Here is a 17,560-nt window from a genome sequence, read left to right on the forward strand (position 1 = left end):
TTAAATAAATTTGGAAGATGAAAGGAAGAGCAAATAATGGAAATTCTCAAAGAATAAAAAAAATGTTAGGAGTGCTAAACCTCTGAATGAAGCTTTTGAAATTACAAAAAGTTTCCTTTTTTTACTTCTTATTTTGCTATGTTAAAAAAGAGATGGCTCAAAGATGGAACAGGCATGTTACTTGGGTACAAAGTAAATGCTTAAAACACTTCTTGACTTGACGTGGGATAGTGATAACTTAAAAGACAAAGGAATTCAATTCTAATTTTGCTTCTGGTCTCCCTTCTGGGGAGAATAATCTTTGAAATGGAAAGCATAAAATAAGAATGAGTAATAGAGATGTGATACCCAAGATAACAGGCAGAAAAAGAGCCCCTATAGGCCATCCTTGACCAATTCAGTTCATCTTGCCTAGATGAAACCATATTCTAAGATACTGAAAGAAATGGCAAGGATGCTTGCTGCAGGACTGTTAGTGATCTTTGAAAGACTAGAGAGCATAAGAAAGACACCACAAGAATGGACTGGAAAACAGATGTCCCAATTTTTTAGAAAATAGAAGAAATCATACCTGCAATCTCTGATTGAATCTGATGTCAACTCCTAACAAAATTATAGAATGTACTATTAAATGGGTCTATTGATTACCTTTGGAATATGTTGTACTACTGATCATCTTTGGGAATTATAGAATTCTGTTCATGGACTCTAAGCTTCTCCTGGAAATAAAAGCTCATCTTTTTTTCTTTTTTAAAGTAATGAATATTCTTTTTATCTCCTGTAGGTTAGGGAGTGCAATATCTCCATACTTCTCAAAGCACATAATGATATTTGTTCCTGGTCTACACAAAGATAGTAAGCTAGTAATCAGAGAAGGAAATTGGCAATTTCTCTAAACAAAGACCTTGGGTAGAAAATGCTTCAGCAATCATACCCAGCCTGCAAAGTGAAACTTCTGTCAATGGCAAGTCATCCAGGCCCACCCTTTCATAAATGCTAAATGCTTCTTTATAATCTCATTCCATGTAGTTCAACTTGGTCATGTTCATATTGGATTCTTCTAAGAATTCTGATTCAGTCTAGTGTAGTAGTCAAATTTTTCCAAACCTCTGTTAGCTTTGGCTAGGACTAGCCTCTTTTTTCTTTTAGGGTCTATTGTAGTTTGAATTCCCCAAGAAACAACTAAGCCATATCATCCACTTTTGAAGAAAAGGCCTTTCTATAGTTCTGTTTCGAGGGAAAAAACCTAGTTCTAAATCATAAAGTGTGGGCCTTCTTAGGGCTTCTATTTTGAATATTAGCCTCATCTTTTTAATACCAATATTCTCCCAGTGTGTTATATGTTGTTGTTTAGTTGTTTGTCATGTATGACTCTGTGATTCATTTGGTGTTTCCTTGGCAAAGATACTGAAGTGGTTTGTCATTTCCTTTTGCTCATTTTACAGATAAAGAAACAAAGGCAAACAATGTTAAAGAACTTGCCCAGGGTCACTCAGCTAGTAAGTGCATTACACATTTGGTAGAAATGAAATTGAAAATCACCCAAAGAACAATAGAGAGATTGATGATGGATATGATCAGGCTATATAACATACCACAACCCACTGGATGGCTTTTGTGCTCTACTGGCATCCTTGCAATGGAAAAAGAAAATGAACAAGGTCCCTGGTAAGCTGGGTGGACTCCCACTGGTGAACTTCCAGAAAACATGGACAAGAGTCATATAAGATGACTGAACAGGCACAAATGGGCTGCAATTAGCCTTGTTGAAGGAAGGAACTGTTCATGTAATTCATACTCTGATGTGATCACAGACCCAATAAACTAATTTAGTATTAATATAATCTCATTTATGCCAAAATATTTATAGCTGTACTTTTCACAGTAGCTAAAAAATCAAAACCAGAACAAGACAAGAATTGAGTAAGTGGTCATTAGCTGGAAATGGCTAAAAAACAAATTATGGCACATGAATGTAATGGAGTATTATTTCATTATAAGAAGTAACAAATATGAGAAAGACAGATTAACACAGAAGACTTGTATGAACAGATACACAGAGAAGAAAGTAAAATGTGAATAATATGCATAACATTTACAAAAAATATAAAAGAAAACAATAAAAAGAAGTGGAGATAGGAATGGGTACTAGATCCTGATTTCACTGAAAGAAGGAACTTCCTTTACCAATTAGGCCAATACTTTCTCTTCTTTTTGGTACAGAGGTAGGGGTTTCTGGTATGGAATGCTGCAAAGTTGTCAGGCATGGGTATTGCTGACTTTGCTTTATTTTTCTTTGTTACAAGGGGAAGTTTTATGGTGGTTGAGTATACTTCAGAAATTACTACGGAATAAAAAACAAAGGCATCAAACAATAGTCCTGGGCAGACCACCTTTGGAGTAGTCAGTTCTGGGTGTTCCATTTCAGAAAGAACATTGGTAAGCCGGTAAGCATGTAGAAGAAAACCAAGACAACAGTGAATGGCAAAAATATGCTATATGAGGATTTGCTTGATGGGGATGTTTAATTTGCAAGGAAATGATGTGACACAATAGATGCTTTCAAGTATTTGAAGGAATGAGTGTTATATCCCCCCCCCCCCCAAAAAAAAGGACTTATTCTGGCTGGAAATAGAAGAATAAGGGATAATGGGAAAAAATACCTAAGAAACAAATTTAGCCTTCATGTAAAAAATTTCCTAACAATTATAATTATCCAAAAAGTAGAATAGCTCCTATAGAGAATGACTGATAATTTGAATTATAAAGTGCCAGTTAAAAGTGCAGACCTCTATCTACTCCAAAAATTCTGAACCTCTGCCATGTCTTTAAGCACTTAGGCAAGCAGTCTAACACTATAGACCACTCCTCAAATCATGTTTTTAAAATCATAAAGTACATAGAACTAAGAGGCATGCCAATTAATGTTGCTGTTCAGTAATAACTTTATGAAAAAATATTCAGAGTAAGAAGGTTAGATCTATACTATCACTTTGGTTTTGGGGGGATGGGCATCTGAGTAGTTGGTTCTCACATGCTTCAAAAGAGAGGTTTTTTTTTTTTTTAAAGCACATGAATTCAACCACCTGATTTACAGTGTCAACTGAAATAATGTAATAATATCGATGGTTAGTTTACAGAAGTATGATATCAAGTGTTGTTGGTTACTTGATACCCCATAGTGAGGTTAGGCCCTCACAGGCCTCTCACAGGCCCAGAACACTATCTGACTCTTAGACCAAGGTTATAAAACCCCAAACAAGATTTATTGTTATTCACAGAAGCAGGACTGGAGGATTAGGAAAAAGGAATCCCTAAACTATAAATTCTAGATACTCCTCCCCTTCTTTCTATGGGTCCTGCAAAGGGTCACCTTCGGTTTTGATGCTACCTATTCACTACACTCTCTGTCTAGAAATCCTGACTATTCTATCTACCTGACCTACTAATCCTCCCAAATATCATTTGGATAGATTTTATAGTTCACCAGAGTAGTTAATTTGAACTCTTTATGAGAAGGTTCAAATCCTCCTTGGGTTGGGCCCAAGATTGCTTCAGGCCTTCCTTACTGCTACAGTCAATTACTGGCTTGCCAACAGAATCTTCACAGTGGTCAGGACACTCACTCAGGACACAGGAATATAGTCAAATGGAAAAGATGATGACAGATTAGGTAGGATTTCAACACCAAGAAACCAGGACAGGTAGCTTTAGCTCCTCAGGGAAAGGGAAGGCAAACTCCCACTTGGCTCACACAGAAGCAAGCCACAGGAAGTTACTGCTTCAAACTCTCCCAAAGACAGGAACCAAAAGCCGTTTGGGTTCTACTGTGTTCTTTCTTATATTTTCCCCACATTCCAGAATAGGGTCCTTATAGTTCTGTGGCATATGGCACGTTCCCTCTTTTCAAACTTTCCTCTTTACTCCCTGTTTGCAAACCATTTCTCTCCTTTCCCTCTTACACAACCCACCCTTTTCTAAAGTAATGCAGAGTTTATAATGATTTCTGCCTGAGCAGTCACATATTAGAAAGTAGGGATGTGTTCTACTGTTTCATACAGGAAAATTGAATTTGGTAGGTATCATTTAAGTCCAATCCATACTATAAAGCAGAGATAGTAAACGCATGCAGTGGGAAATAGATTAAAATGTAATTAGGAAATGTCTAACAAAAATAAAAATATAATATGATATAGGTAATATTAATCTGTGGTTTTCTAAGTCAGTATGTAACTTGCAAGAGATCTGTTTCTATTTAAATTCAACACCTAAAGGAATCCATACTAACATACTTGAAAAGTAGCTCAGTTACAAAAGAAATGGGAATCCTTTAAACATCTTCTTTTTACATCTTTATCCTTCTAATTTTATCATTTAGTTGTGACAGATTAAATTAGCTACTTCCTATTTAAAAATTATAACATTTGCTTTTTTCATAATTTTCTCAAGTTTTCTTTCCATTGCACTCTACTCAAATTCTTTCCTCTGCCAAGAAATCATAAAGAATTATCCACTTGAGTACATATAATTTGCCTCCCACCAAGGCAAATCAGGACCAACAACTATAAAATGTATTCCTAAACCATTTTTAAAATGACTTGTAAATTTATAACAGATTTCTTTGATAAAGGTCTCATTTCTCCAATCTGTAGAGAATTAAGTCAAATTTATAAGAATACAAGCCATTCTCTAATTGGCAAATGGTCAAAGGTTATGAACAAGTAGTTTTCAGATTAAGAAATCAAAGGTATCAATAATCATATGAAAAAATGTTCCAATTCACTCGATCTAGAAATGTAAATTAAAACAATGGTGAGGCACCATCTAAAACCTATGAAATTGGAAGTAAGCAAAAAAAGTAAAGTGACAAGTGTTGGACGGGATATAGCAAAACTCAGAGACTACTGTATTATTGGCAGAGTTGTAAATTGATCCAACCATTCTAGAGGGCAAGTTACAACTATGCCCAAAGGGATATAAAATTGCATATCCTTTGATTCTGTAATACCACTACTGAGCCTATATATTCCAAAGGGATAACCACCTAAAGGGGAAAGGACTTACTGGTACAAAAATATTTCTGGCAGTTCTTTTTTTTTGGTGGCAAAGAGTTGGAAATCAAGAAGATGTCTATCAATTGAGGAATGCCTGAATAAATTTTGGTACATGTTGGAGATTGGGATGCTATTGTTATTGAGAAATGAGCTAGATGATTTCAGAAAAAGCTGGAAAAAACTACATGAACTGATGCAGAGTGAAATAAGCAGAACTGGGAAGATATTCACAATAATAGCAACACTGTATAATGATCAACTGAAAACTTGGCTACTCTCAGGAATTCAATGATCTGGAACATTCCTGAAAGACTCATGATGGGGAATGCTATCCACTTCCAGAGAAAGAACTGTTGGAGTCAGATTGATGTGGATTAAAAAGCATGCCATCTTTCACATCAGTATATTTATGGTTTTATTTTTGAGGATTTTGACAAAGAATAAAAAATAAATTAAAAAAAATTTAAATCTCCCCACCAAAAATAACAAGGAAAAATGAATAGAAATGTCAGTGTAACAGACTTTCCACTTTAAGTTCACATTATTTTATCTCCTCCTTGAATTCTTTATATTCACATCCAACTATTATAACATGGATCATATTAATAAATCAGACCTCAACTTTGGAAATGGTAATAGTATCAAAGAAAGGAGAAAGAATATTCCCCAGATAAATACAAATGTTCACAAAATAAACGGTATGAAGGATACTCTAGCATCTACTTGCCTGGGACACAAAATGTTCAAAATCAGAAAGACAATTAGCAGTATTTTTTTTTCCTTTTAAAAAGAGAGGCAAATGACAGTTATGGAAAGTAATGAATGCTGGAGGGGATGTGGCAAAGTAGGGACATTAATTCATTGCTGGTGGAGTTGTGAACTGATCCAGCCATTCTGGAGGGCAATTTGGAACTATGCACAAAAGGTGATAAAAGAATGTCTACCCTTTGATCCAGCCATAGCACTGCTGGGTCTGTACCCCAAAGAGATAATGGACAAAAAGACTTGTACAAAAATATTCATAGCTGCACTCTTTGTGGTGGCCAAAAATTGGAAAACGAGGGGATGCCCATCAATTGGGGAATGGCTGAACAAATTGTGGTATATGTTGGTGATGGAATATTATTGTGCTAAAAGGAATAATAAAGTGGAGGAATTCCATGGAGACTGGAATGACCTCCAGGAAGTGATGCAGAGAGAGAGGAGCAGAACCAGGAGAACATTGTACACAGAGACAAACACACTGTGGTATAATCGAACGTAATGGACTTCTCCATTAGTGGCGGTGTAATGTCCCTGAACAATCTGCAGGGATCTAGAAGAAAAAACACTATCCATAAGCAGAGGACAAACTGAGGGAGTAGAAACACCGAGGAAAAGCAACTGCCTGACTATAGTGGCTGAGGGGACATGACAGAGGAGAGACTCTAAATGAACACTCTAATGCAAATATTTACAACATGGCAATGGGTTCGAATCAAGAACACATGTGATACCCAGTGGAATCACACGTCGGCTACGGGGGGGTGGGAGGGAGGAAAAGAAAATGATCTTTGTCTTTAATGAATAATGCATGGAAATGATCAAATAAAATACTATAAAATAAAAAAATAAAAAATAAAAAGAGAGGCAAATCATTTCCCATCACTTCATCCTATTTACAATGTATATTTATATATACATATATATTTGTTTTTTAGAATTCTTACCATTGTTGTAAACAAAAGAAATAATTTTTTTTCAGGTCAATAATAAAGTAGATTTAGTTAAGTATTTGTAGATGGACATAGTTCTATAGCTCTTTAGACTTATCATAATAGGTTATATCAATTCAAATAACTGGGAACTTAAATAAAATTGATTTTTACTGTAACTATTAAAGTAAAAATATCTCGAGTTTTTTCTGTTAAAGAATGGAATTTTTAAAAATCATATTTGTTTTAATGGTTTATTCTGTTCATTATGCCTAATTTTTGGTTGTTGTTTGGTCATTTCAGTTGTGACTCTGTGACTCCATGTGGAGTTTTCTTGGTAAAGATAAAGGAATAATTTGGCATTTGCTTCTCCATCTCCTTTTCCCAATGAGGAAACTGAGGCAAACAGGGTTAAGTGACTTAAGGTTATGTAGATAGTAAGCGTCTGAGGTAAGATTTGGACTCAGGTCTTTCTGACTCCAAGCCTAATGCTCTATCCACTATGCTAAGCTAATTACATCATCCACTAAAAATAAATGGGGAAAAAAATCTAAAGCACAATTTATAATGATCTATGACTTTAGAGCTAGCATGATACAGTGGAACTTTCCTGACCCAACTCAGAAAGAAAGTCATGGGCTCAAGGTTTGTCTCTGACATATGCTGTGTCATGCTGGGCAAGTCAATCTCTTTGTGGCCCAAGCAACTGTTAAGACAATAAATTGCAAAAAACTTGCTGATCTACCTTGGTAAAGGAAGTTGCCTTACAGAGTGTTACCTAAACCTACATATACACTATAACCCACATACACCCCTCTATAACATACTTTACTTGCTACTAAATCACTGAATCCAAAGCAAAGTATTTTGAGACAACCACTTTCAAAATTGTTTCACTTATTCAATACATGGGGTATTCATCACAAATATTTAGACAAAGTACCACATGACAGCAGTGGGAATTTAGAATTAACTACTAAGGGAAATAGTTATAAGAACTCTTTTAATAAGATATAAATCAGGGTCTGTGCCTCATAACTATTATTATTGAATAGTACTATATATATTCAACAATTCCAAAAGAAAAGACAAAATAATGCTTACTAAATGTCTTTTCATAGTTATCATACATTACCTTTCTGGAATGTCCATTTACCAAACTGCATAGATATACTGAGTAGATGAGTTTCTGAGTTTTATAATTGCTTTGAGATGCTATAAAAATGTGTCACAAGTTAGATGTAAGACTAAACTGCTCTTTCAATTACTCTATTCTACCAATGATTTACTCATTAGGTAAGCCATAAACTGTAGTCAAGTATGTCAGCATTTTTTTTACTTTAGTTGTAGCCATAAGTCATACAACTAGAGATCATTAATAATGTCTCTATCTGATTTCATTACCAATGTTGTGGTATGCACAAAAATTTACTAGATACTAGAAAACTTTAAGAACTAAGATTGCAAAGATCATTATAAATGGTTACTTCTTAAAATAAGTTCCTACCTGATATATTCTAAAAGGTATGTATCGAAATCCATTGTCTTCTGCAGGATATTCCATGAGTTTCCGATTAATGGCCCAAAATTGGTCAAACTTGTCTGTAATAAGAAGTTATTTGTTATTAGAAATATAAAAAAAGCAGAATGGGGCAAAAAATGAAAAGCTAACTTAGTAAAATTAACCTAAAATATTCTAAAAGGACATTTCTTTCTTTTCACTTTTCAATCTGAGTTTTTTTCTCCAAAGTGACAATGCATACACATTGTTCTGTCAAAAAAACTGAGGGATTGGCTAATATAAAAGTAAAGGAATATGACTGGGGATGTAGATTTTATTAAATGATCACCCTAGTGCAATTATCAATAATATGGAAATAGGTCTTGATCACATGTAAAACCCCATGGAATTGTGTATCGGCTATTGGGGGGGGAGGGGGGGAAGAGAAAGAACATGAATCATGTAACCACGGAAAAATATTCTAAATTAATTAAATAAAAAATTTCAATTAAAATATAAGTAAAGGAAAATGATAAATTTGTGGGGGAGGGTATGGCAAAATTGGGACACTAATGCATTACTGTGGAGTTGTGAACTGATTCAACCATTCTGGAGGACAATTTGGAATTATACCCAAAGGGATAAAAAAGAACACATACCTTTCGATTCAGTAATATCACTACTAGCACAGAGATGGAAAAAATTGGGAAAGGACCTGTTTGTACAAAAATATTTATAGCTGCTCTCTTTGTGGTGGCAAAGAACTGGAAACTAAAGGAATGTCCCTCAACTAGGAAATAGCTGAACAAATTGTGGTATATGATGGTAATGGAATACTAATGAGCTGTAAGGAATGATGAACAAGATGATTTCAGAAAGAACTGGAAAGACCTGTGTGAACTGATACAGAGTGAAATAAGCAGAATCAGGAAAACATTATACAGTTACTACAATACTGTGGAATGATCGGAAGTGATAGACTTTGCTATTAACAGCATTATAATAATCCAGGACAATTCTGAGGGACTTACGAAAAAGAATGCTATTCGCCTCCAGAGGAAGAACTGTTGGAATATACATGTAGATGAAAACACGATTTATCACTTTTTTATTTTGGTATATGTTTTGGGGTTTTGGTTTTATAAGATTATAAAAAATGCATAATATGGAAACATGTTTTGCATAATAATATATGTATAATCCAGACTGAATTGCTTGCCAGCTCCAGGAAGGGGGAGGGAAGATGGGGAGACAATTTAGATTATATAACTTCAGAAAACTCATGTGGAAATTCATTATTAAAATTAAATAATTTTAAAAAATAATTGAGGGGCTATGTTTTTTTGTTTGCTTAAACTGTGGTGGGTGAAAGACAAAATGACTGAGGAAACAAAGATTTAAGTTTCTGAGTACTTTGATTCATTAAGCAATGCATGCCAACTGCCTATCAAATTGGGAGCAGGTGTCTTCCTCAGCTTAGGGCCAGTCTCTGAATACAGAAGCAGACAGACTTTTATACATTAAAAACAATTAACCAAATGAGGCTAATTAATTTTAAAAATTTAATAAAAATATAATACAATATTGGATAATCCAATTTCTAATTGAAGAAAAGATTAGGGAGTTTGCAAATTGGGAGAGAGAGAGAATAGGTATGATCCTTGAATTCAGAAAAAAGAGGCATCCCACTCTCTCCAAGAGTTTGTAAACAACCAAAAGAATATGGAAACAATGACTGATCAGTGTAGGTTCAGTTTTCAGACAAGACATACAGATTGCTTAAGATGTACAAGTAAAGGAAAAATACTTGCATCAGTCTTTGGATCTGACCCAGTTTTGGTCAGTATCACTTAGGTTAAATGTCTATTTTCCCAGGCACAGAGGGCTAGTTTCAAAAAATGCAATAAGGTTTTCTCTCAATTTCTACAATTAAATAAAGTTTTCTCATAGGACAGAAATTAGACTAGACTCATTTCTGAAGGGGAACTGAGCTAACTCCAGAACTGGGTCACAAGATAGGAGGCAGAGTAATTCATTCAGTTGCCTCAATTTCCACTTCTACCTGCTACTCCAATCCTCCCAATTATTTTTTTAAAATTTAGGGTGAGGAAGGGAGAGGATTTGATTCCCAATATTCTTTGAAAAACATTGGAAACTTTTTACATATAATTGGGGGAGTGAAATTAAATTAAATTAAAAAAAGAATTCAAGGCTATCACCAAACTACAATGAGGCACTAGAATAGGAATTTACAGAAGGAGTTTTTCTATTACCAAGGGGGGAAAAAAAGGTTGAAGAAATGAAATTAAGTCAACTACATTAGCCAAGCAAAATGAAGAAAATGATACAAAAGATAATGGATATGAAAAGATAATTAACAGATTTCATTTTATTCAATAGTTTCAAACTTCTGAGCAGTAATTAAGTAACAGTGGTAAAGTTCACTTAATTTTTCCCATTCCCCTTAATCTTTTTTTTTTAAACCCTTACCTTCTGTCTTGGAATCAATACTGTGTATTGGCTCCAAGGCAGAAGAATGGTGAGGGCTAGGCAATGGGGGTTAAGTGACTTGCCCAGGGTCACACAGCTGGGAAGTGTCTGAGGCCAGATTTGAAACTAGGACCTCCCATCTCTAGGCCTAACTCAATCCACTGAGCCACCCAGCTGCCCCCCATTCCCCTTAATCTTAAGGTTCAAGTAGGAAGATTTTTAATTATAAATTATAATTTATAAATTATAAATTATAAATAAATAAATAAAATTATAAATAAATTAAATTATAATTCAACTCTTAGAACTGAGAATTAACAACCAATCTTCAATGAACATTCTCATATAGGAAAATATTCAGCTGACCTCCACAGGAAATAATTGATTGCTACATATATTGGCTTCTATAATGCAAAAATGAAAAATGTTAGGGGTAGCTACGTGGATCAGTGGATGGAGAGCCAGGTGGTCCTGGGCTCAGGTTAGCCTCAGGACACTTCCTAGCTGTGTGACTCTGGGCAAATCACTTAACCTCCACTGACTATACAGTACTTATTCCAAGATGGAGGATAAGGGTTAAAAAAAAAGAATAATGTTCAAGATCCCTAAATAATAGTCAGGTACAAACCATATTTTTTTTCTCACAAGGAAAGGAATGGGCTTTAGAATTATTCAACAAAAGAAAGATCAAGATCCATCTCTATGTCTTTGCACAGTCACCCCTATGTGGAATACAATCCCTTTGCTGCCTCTTGAATTTCCAAGCTTCAAGTGCCACTTCCCACTTCTCTGTTAATGTGAAGGGAACACAATTGAGTACTACATTTATTTATGTATTTGTCATATTGCCACCCTGAAGAATGTAAACTTCCTGTGAGCTGAACCCTAGCTTCACCTACTCCTGCTTTCTATGAGGTGGGCCTTCTGGATCTAGTGGGGCACATACACATCTGCTATGAGGCTGGATCTCAAAGAAGGATCTTGAACAGTATAATCATATGCTTCCTTCAGTGGACTTCTCTCCAGCCATTATAATTGAATTAGGGACTCATTCTTACAAGGATGTTTTATCTTTACTCCTTCATGCTCTCCCCATCATAGACTGTGTGTTCCCACCATCATCATACAAATCCCATTCCTTTCACAACCCCAAATGTCTGCTCCCTTGTAACCACTGCCCTCAACTCTACCCCCTCAAAGTCCAACTCCAGATCTATTGATTCCTTTACTGGACTGCTTGATCCACAACAAACGTGCTTTCATTCTAAACGTTTTCCTTTCTTATTCCATATATCTTTTAGATTTCTCTGACACCGGAATCCCTCCTGATTACATTCTATTCCTGGCTACTCTACTCTTTCAAGTGCTGGTTATACCATCACTCATACCCCTCAATTCACTAGCCATGGCTGGGGAGTCAAAACACCCTTCAATTCCCCATGGTTATTTTCAGGGGAGTCTCTCCTTTTGCAATCATCACTCAGGAGCCCCTTCCTCTGAGTTTCATTCAATCCAAATTTAATACCTCCTTGGGATTGTAGTATGGTGTGCCAGAGTTCAGTGTTCGACTCCCAGTCCTTCACTATATACCCCACTTTTTGCCCTAGGGGACTTCAAATTATACAAGGATACTCCTTTAAATACTCTAATATCCCAGAGTTCCTCATTCTATTCAGTTGCATGACTCCTAAACTCTATCTCAACCACATAGAGATGGTCATGTCCTAGATCTTGCCATTAACAAGTAATATTCTACTGCGTTTTAATGAATTCTGAAATTCCTTGATCTGATCATGTGCTCTTATCATTTCATTTCTGCATCTTCCTTAAAACGCCTAGTTATGTTCTTCATCCTTGCTATAATCTCTGTTCCTTCTGCCTCTCAGTCCTTTTGCAGGCCATCACCTTTGTCCTGCCTACATTTTTATCCTTTCCCCACAGGGACCTTTTGGTGAATCATTCAACTAACCTACTGTCCTTTTCACATAATGGTCTTTAAATACTTTAAAACTAATTAATGAGATTTTCATTTAATCAAGTCCTCATATTTCATCTCAAATCTTGAAGATTAGTAAAGATTACAAAAAATAACAATAGTTACTTCTGGCTTCCAGCATTTTCTCTGGTTTTTCTCCATTCTTGGAATGCTGGCTCTCCTCATCTCCAACTACTGTCTTTCTCTGGTTTTCTTTAAATTTCAATGAAAACTCCATCTTCTATGGAAAGCCTTTCCCAACTTCTCATTTCTAATGCCTTCCACTTTTAATTATTATTTACTTACCCTATATTTAGTATAGTTGTAAACTCAAGAGCAGGAATTTCCTTCTGCCTCTTTTTGTATCCTCTGCAATGGCTGGCACATAGTCAACACCTGATAAATGCTTGCTCACTAATTTTTGGAGGGCTTGTAGGTAGTTAGGCATATACAGCTGCACTATTGGTGGAACTGTGCATTAGTATAAACATTTTGGAAAGCAATTTGGAATTAACTAAATAAAATGCCTAAAATGTCCATAACAGTGACGAGAAATATATGAACTTATATACTCAAGGGAGCTACTGATAAGAAATAATTATGTAATACCAAAATATTTGTAGCAGGACTTTTTATGAGAGCAAAGAATTGGAAAAAAGCAGATATCTACTGGTTAAGAAAGTTAAGTAGGGGGCAGCTGGGTAGCTCAGTGGATTGAGAGCCAGGCCTAGAGATGGGAGGTCCTAGGTGCAAATCTGGCCTCAGACACTTCCCAGATGTGTGACCCTGGGCAAGTCACTTGACCCCCATTGCCTAGCCCTTACCACTCTTCTGTCTTGCAGCCACTCCAAGACAGAAGGTAAGGGTTTAAAAAAAAAAAGAAAGAAAGTTAAGTAAACAGTAGTACATGAATATTATGGAATATTTATGTGCTATAAGAAATAGTAAATACAGAGAAGCATAAAAAGAGCTACATGAACTGATGTGGAGTGAAGGAAGTAGGACCAATAAAACAATATATATGAATGCAACAATGTAAATGGAAAAAAATATATATTAAAAAAATTTTTTTGAGTCCCAAATTCCTTCCCTCTCTTCCTTCCCCCCTTGCTGAGACAATAAACCATAAAGATTTTACAGGTGCAATTGTGTAAAGCATTTTTTCATATTAATTATTATGTGGAGGAAAATTCAAAAAAATGTAGAAAGAAAGTGAAATGCAGTATGCTTTGGTCTGGATTCATATTCTATCAGTTCTTTCTCTGGAAGCAAATGGCATTGTTCATTACACATCTTTTGGAATTGCCTTGGATCACTGTATTGCTCTTTTCCTCAATTTTTTCATTCTTTGACTTTGTTTTATAGACCCTTGCTGCCTTGTGAAGTCATTTGCTTCTAGTTATTTAATTCTAATTTTTAAAGACTGAATTTTATCCCTGGCTTTTTGGACATCCTTCCCCTTCTGGTTTGATTTTCTTTGTAGGTCATCTTTCACATTCTTTACCTCATTTTCAAGGTGGTCAATTATGGCTTTCAGACACTATTTTCTTGTCTTAGTTCATGTGACTTTGTTTCCAGATGACTTACTTTGCTTTTTAAGTTCCTTTTCCAATTGTCTTCAATCTCTCTTAATTTTTTTTTGAATTGCATTTTGAGTTCTCCCAAAGCCTGTGTCCAATTTGCTGGAGTTTTTGCATTTTTGCTTGGTGTTCCTTGGTCCTCCTCTGTTCCATTTGCTCTTTGTTCATTACCTGGACGGAAGGTGTCTAATGTAATTTCTTTTTTCTTTTTCTGTTGTTTACTCGTATTTTTCCTTCTTTCTCTCCTGTCATTGGCTGTAGTCTTGCTCCTCTGATTATTTGTTGGATCTGGGGGTTTGGACTATTTTGTTCTGAAGGGGCTTCTTCCCTTTTCTGCTGATTGACTAGATTAGGATGATGGTATTAATGAGCCCTTAGGTCAGATCTTCCCCAGCTGGCAGCAGAAGCTGAAGGTGTAAAGGCTAAAGGGAGCTGGGCTTCCCACCTTGTTATCAAGGTATTCTGTAGTGGTTGCAACCTTCACCCTTAGAGCTTATTCAACAAGGCTCTTAGTGGAGTCAGTGGGGGAAGGATGCTGGAGATTGACCTTCCCCAGCCTCTGAAGGCTTCTTATTTGCCCTATTGATAAGATTAAGCCAGGGCAGAGTTGATCTGCAGAGCTGGATGAGCTTTGAGGCCAAAACAAGGCGGGGAAGGGGGGGGGGGGGGGAGGAGGAGAGAAGGGGTGTGCCAAGATAAAGGGTTTTGGCTGCAATTAGGCTGCCCTCTCTGAGCTTCTCTAGTTACTTCCCTGCCACCTGTGTTTAATGCCCTGAGCCTGACACAGCTGTGCCAGCAAGGCATTTCCTCTAGACTAGAGCCCTTGCCCACCCAGAGGTTCCAGCAACTGCTAAAGACTCAACACAGTAGATGGGGGAGGATTCCTGGGATCTTCCTTCTTCCTTTCCCTTGAACTCAAGAGTTCAAGAATTCAGGTTTTTTTCTGGTGTACCTTTTAAGTTGAATCTAGCAGGAGGGTCCCCCAGCTCTGTCCTGTTGTTAGATTTGGTTTCCTATCCCCCTGAAGCACTTTGTTTTTGGTTGGCATGTGTAAATCTTGAAATTTCTCAGACTTGTGAATGTTAAAAATTTTCCCCAATGGGGAATTCTCAATTGGAACAATTCCCTACTGGGAACATTCCCCATTTTGACTGTGAGAACTCGCCAGGATCAGAAATGGGAGGACCTCTACTCCACCCGTACTTAAGACTGCTTTAGGGGAGAAAACTCCTTGCTAAACAATGAAAGTACTTGGACCCATGCTTATGATGAGGCAGGGAGTTCTTTGAGCCATGCCTGTTTTTAGAATTGATACAATGGTATGCTAGGTACCTATAAAGGTCGGGCAACTTGTAAACTTGCCAGGAGCAAAGAGGTGAAAACTTACTTAGAGGTTTTCTCTTGAGGGGATTAGTCGACTCAGCTGTGTTTTCTCTGGTTTGGACTTACTGAGGGGATTAGTCGACCCAGCAGTGTTTTTTCTGATTCAAACTTACTAAAGGGATTAAGTCGACCCAGCAGTGTTTTTAGAATGGGTTGTCCTTTGGAAAACGTCTACAGTGATTGGTAGATGTAAGGACTTAGGGGAGGTGACATAGGAGAAAACCCCCTATATAAGAAAAAGCAGAATCTCTTGAGGGACAATCCTTTTGGAGAAAGCTCTTATGAGGATCTCTTGGGAAGAAATCTCTTGAGAGAGGTTCTGGAGAAGGGAAGCTCTTGGAGGACAATCTCTAAGGAGGTCTCGCTGGAGCTCCTCTGAGGCGTCTCTGTCCCTCTGGAGGCTCTGGAGAGAGGCCCTTTGAAACAGTCTCTGGCTGGATCTCTCTTTGAGGAGGACTCTGGCTGGAATTCTCTCTGGTGAAGTCAGCTGAGATGGAGCTGGTCTGGTGTCACTAGAATCCTTGCTTAGACAGACCTTGTGGTGAGTGATAAAAGACTGACTGACTGATCTCTCTCTTAAGACTCAGGTCTAGGCTATGTTGGCTTAAGGCCCTTCATACTTATTTCCTTTCTCTCTCTCTCTCTCTCTCTCTCTCTCTCTCTCTCTCTCTCTCTCTCTCTCTCTCTCTCTCTCTCTCTCTCTCTCTCTCTCTCTCTCTCTCTTTATTTGATTACTCATTGTATTATTAATTAAATTCTCTATAAAACCCAGTTGACTTGGGTATATTGAATAATTGGGAATATTTCCCTGGCGACCACCTTATATATTGATTTAAAAACAAGACACTGTAGTGGAAACATAATTTCTGCGGTCAAATTTACTCACCCACCCTTATATCTATCATAATTTGCATCTTCCAACTATTTTAACTCACTACAGTTTATGACATCAACTATTTTAAATATAACAGTTTATGGCTCCCACTATTTTAAATGTTACACATGGAAGGGTTTTCAGAGAGGTTTGGACTTATTGTGTCTAAGTCACCATCTTGACTCTGGCCCCAGAACAACCATATTTTTTAACAAATCAAAAGTGAATATTACTAACCTATTAGGTACAAGCATTACTCAAAAGAAGAAATAAGAAAAGACATCATCCTTTGTGGAAGTGAGAGGTATAAAGATATTGCATATATTTTCCTACTTATAAAATATATTGATTGGTTGTACTGATTTCCCCGTCTTCTTTCATTTTTTTCTGGCCCTAAAAATTACTATTTGTTATATGAGATGGCCTTCTGGGAGGGGAAGGGGAAGGGAAGGAGAGATATGATAATAGAAAGGATAAAAAATTCAATAAAAATAAAAATTAATAAAAATTTATTTAAAAAGACAATTATACGTTCCCTGCCTTTTTCAGTCTAAATATTCTAATTTCTTTCATTCCAGCTTCACACAGCATATTTTTTAAGGCCTTTCACCATTGCTTGTCCTTTCCTGGTTGCTCTCTAATGTTACAATGTCACTGCTGAAATATGACACCCAGAAATAAACACAATACTCCAGAAATGGTCTAACCAGGAGAGAGTCCAAGAAGGCTCATTTCGGTTGTGGTAAATACAACATCTATCAATAGCTTATTTTGGCTTAACAGTGTTTTAAATTCTTTAGATCCTTTGCCAAATGTCACTTTATACTTGTGAAACTATTTTTTTTAAAGCCGATCTAGGAATTTATATTAATCTCTATTTAAATCATCTTATAAGAACTGGTATAATGTTTTAACTTAAGATCTTATTTAGATCTTGACTGACAATCAAGTTGTTAGTTGTCTTTCCAAGCTTCATGCTATATACACAGTTAGTAAAGATGGCATCCAT

General features: G+C 36.3%; 1 protein-coding gene across 3 annotated transcripts in view; it reads right to left on the reverse strand.

The window, feature by feature from the left end:
• ATG5 (autophagy related 5) overlaps window positions 1-17,560 on the reverse strand; it is a 195,572-nt gene that overhangs the window by 85,286 nt on the left and 92,726 nt on the right. For all 3 annotated transcript variants that reach the window (XM_056818630.1, XM_001368079.5, XM_056818631.1), the window contains one exon: window positions 8,256-8,350. In XM_056818630.1, coding sequence (XP_056674608.1) covers window positions 8,256-8,350 — 95 coding nt within the window. The remainder of the gene's footprint in view (window positions 1-8,255; window positions 8,351-17,560) is intronic.

Source organism: Monodelphis domestica, chromosome 2 (assembly GCF_027887165.1).
Source record: "Monodelphis domestica isolate mMonDom1 chromosome 2, mMonDom1.pri, whole genome shotgun sequence".
In the NCBI taxonomy this organism is placed as follows: Eukaryota; Metazoa; Chordata; class Mammalia; order Didelphimorphia; family Didelphidae; genus Monodelphis; species Monodelphis domestica.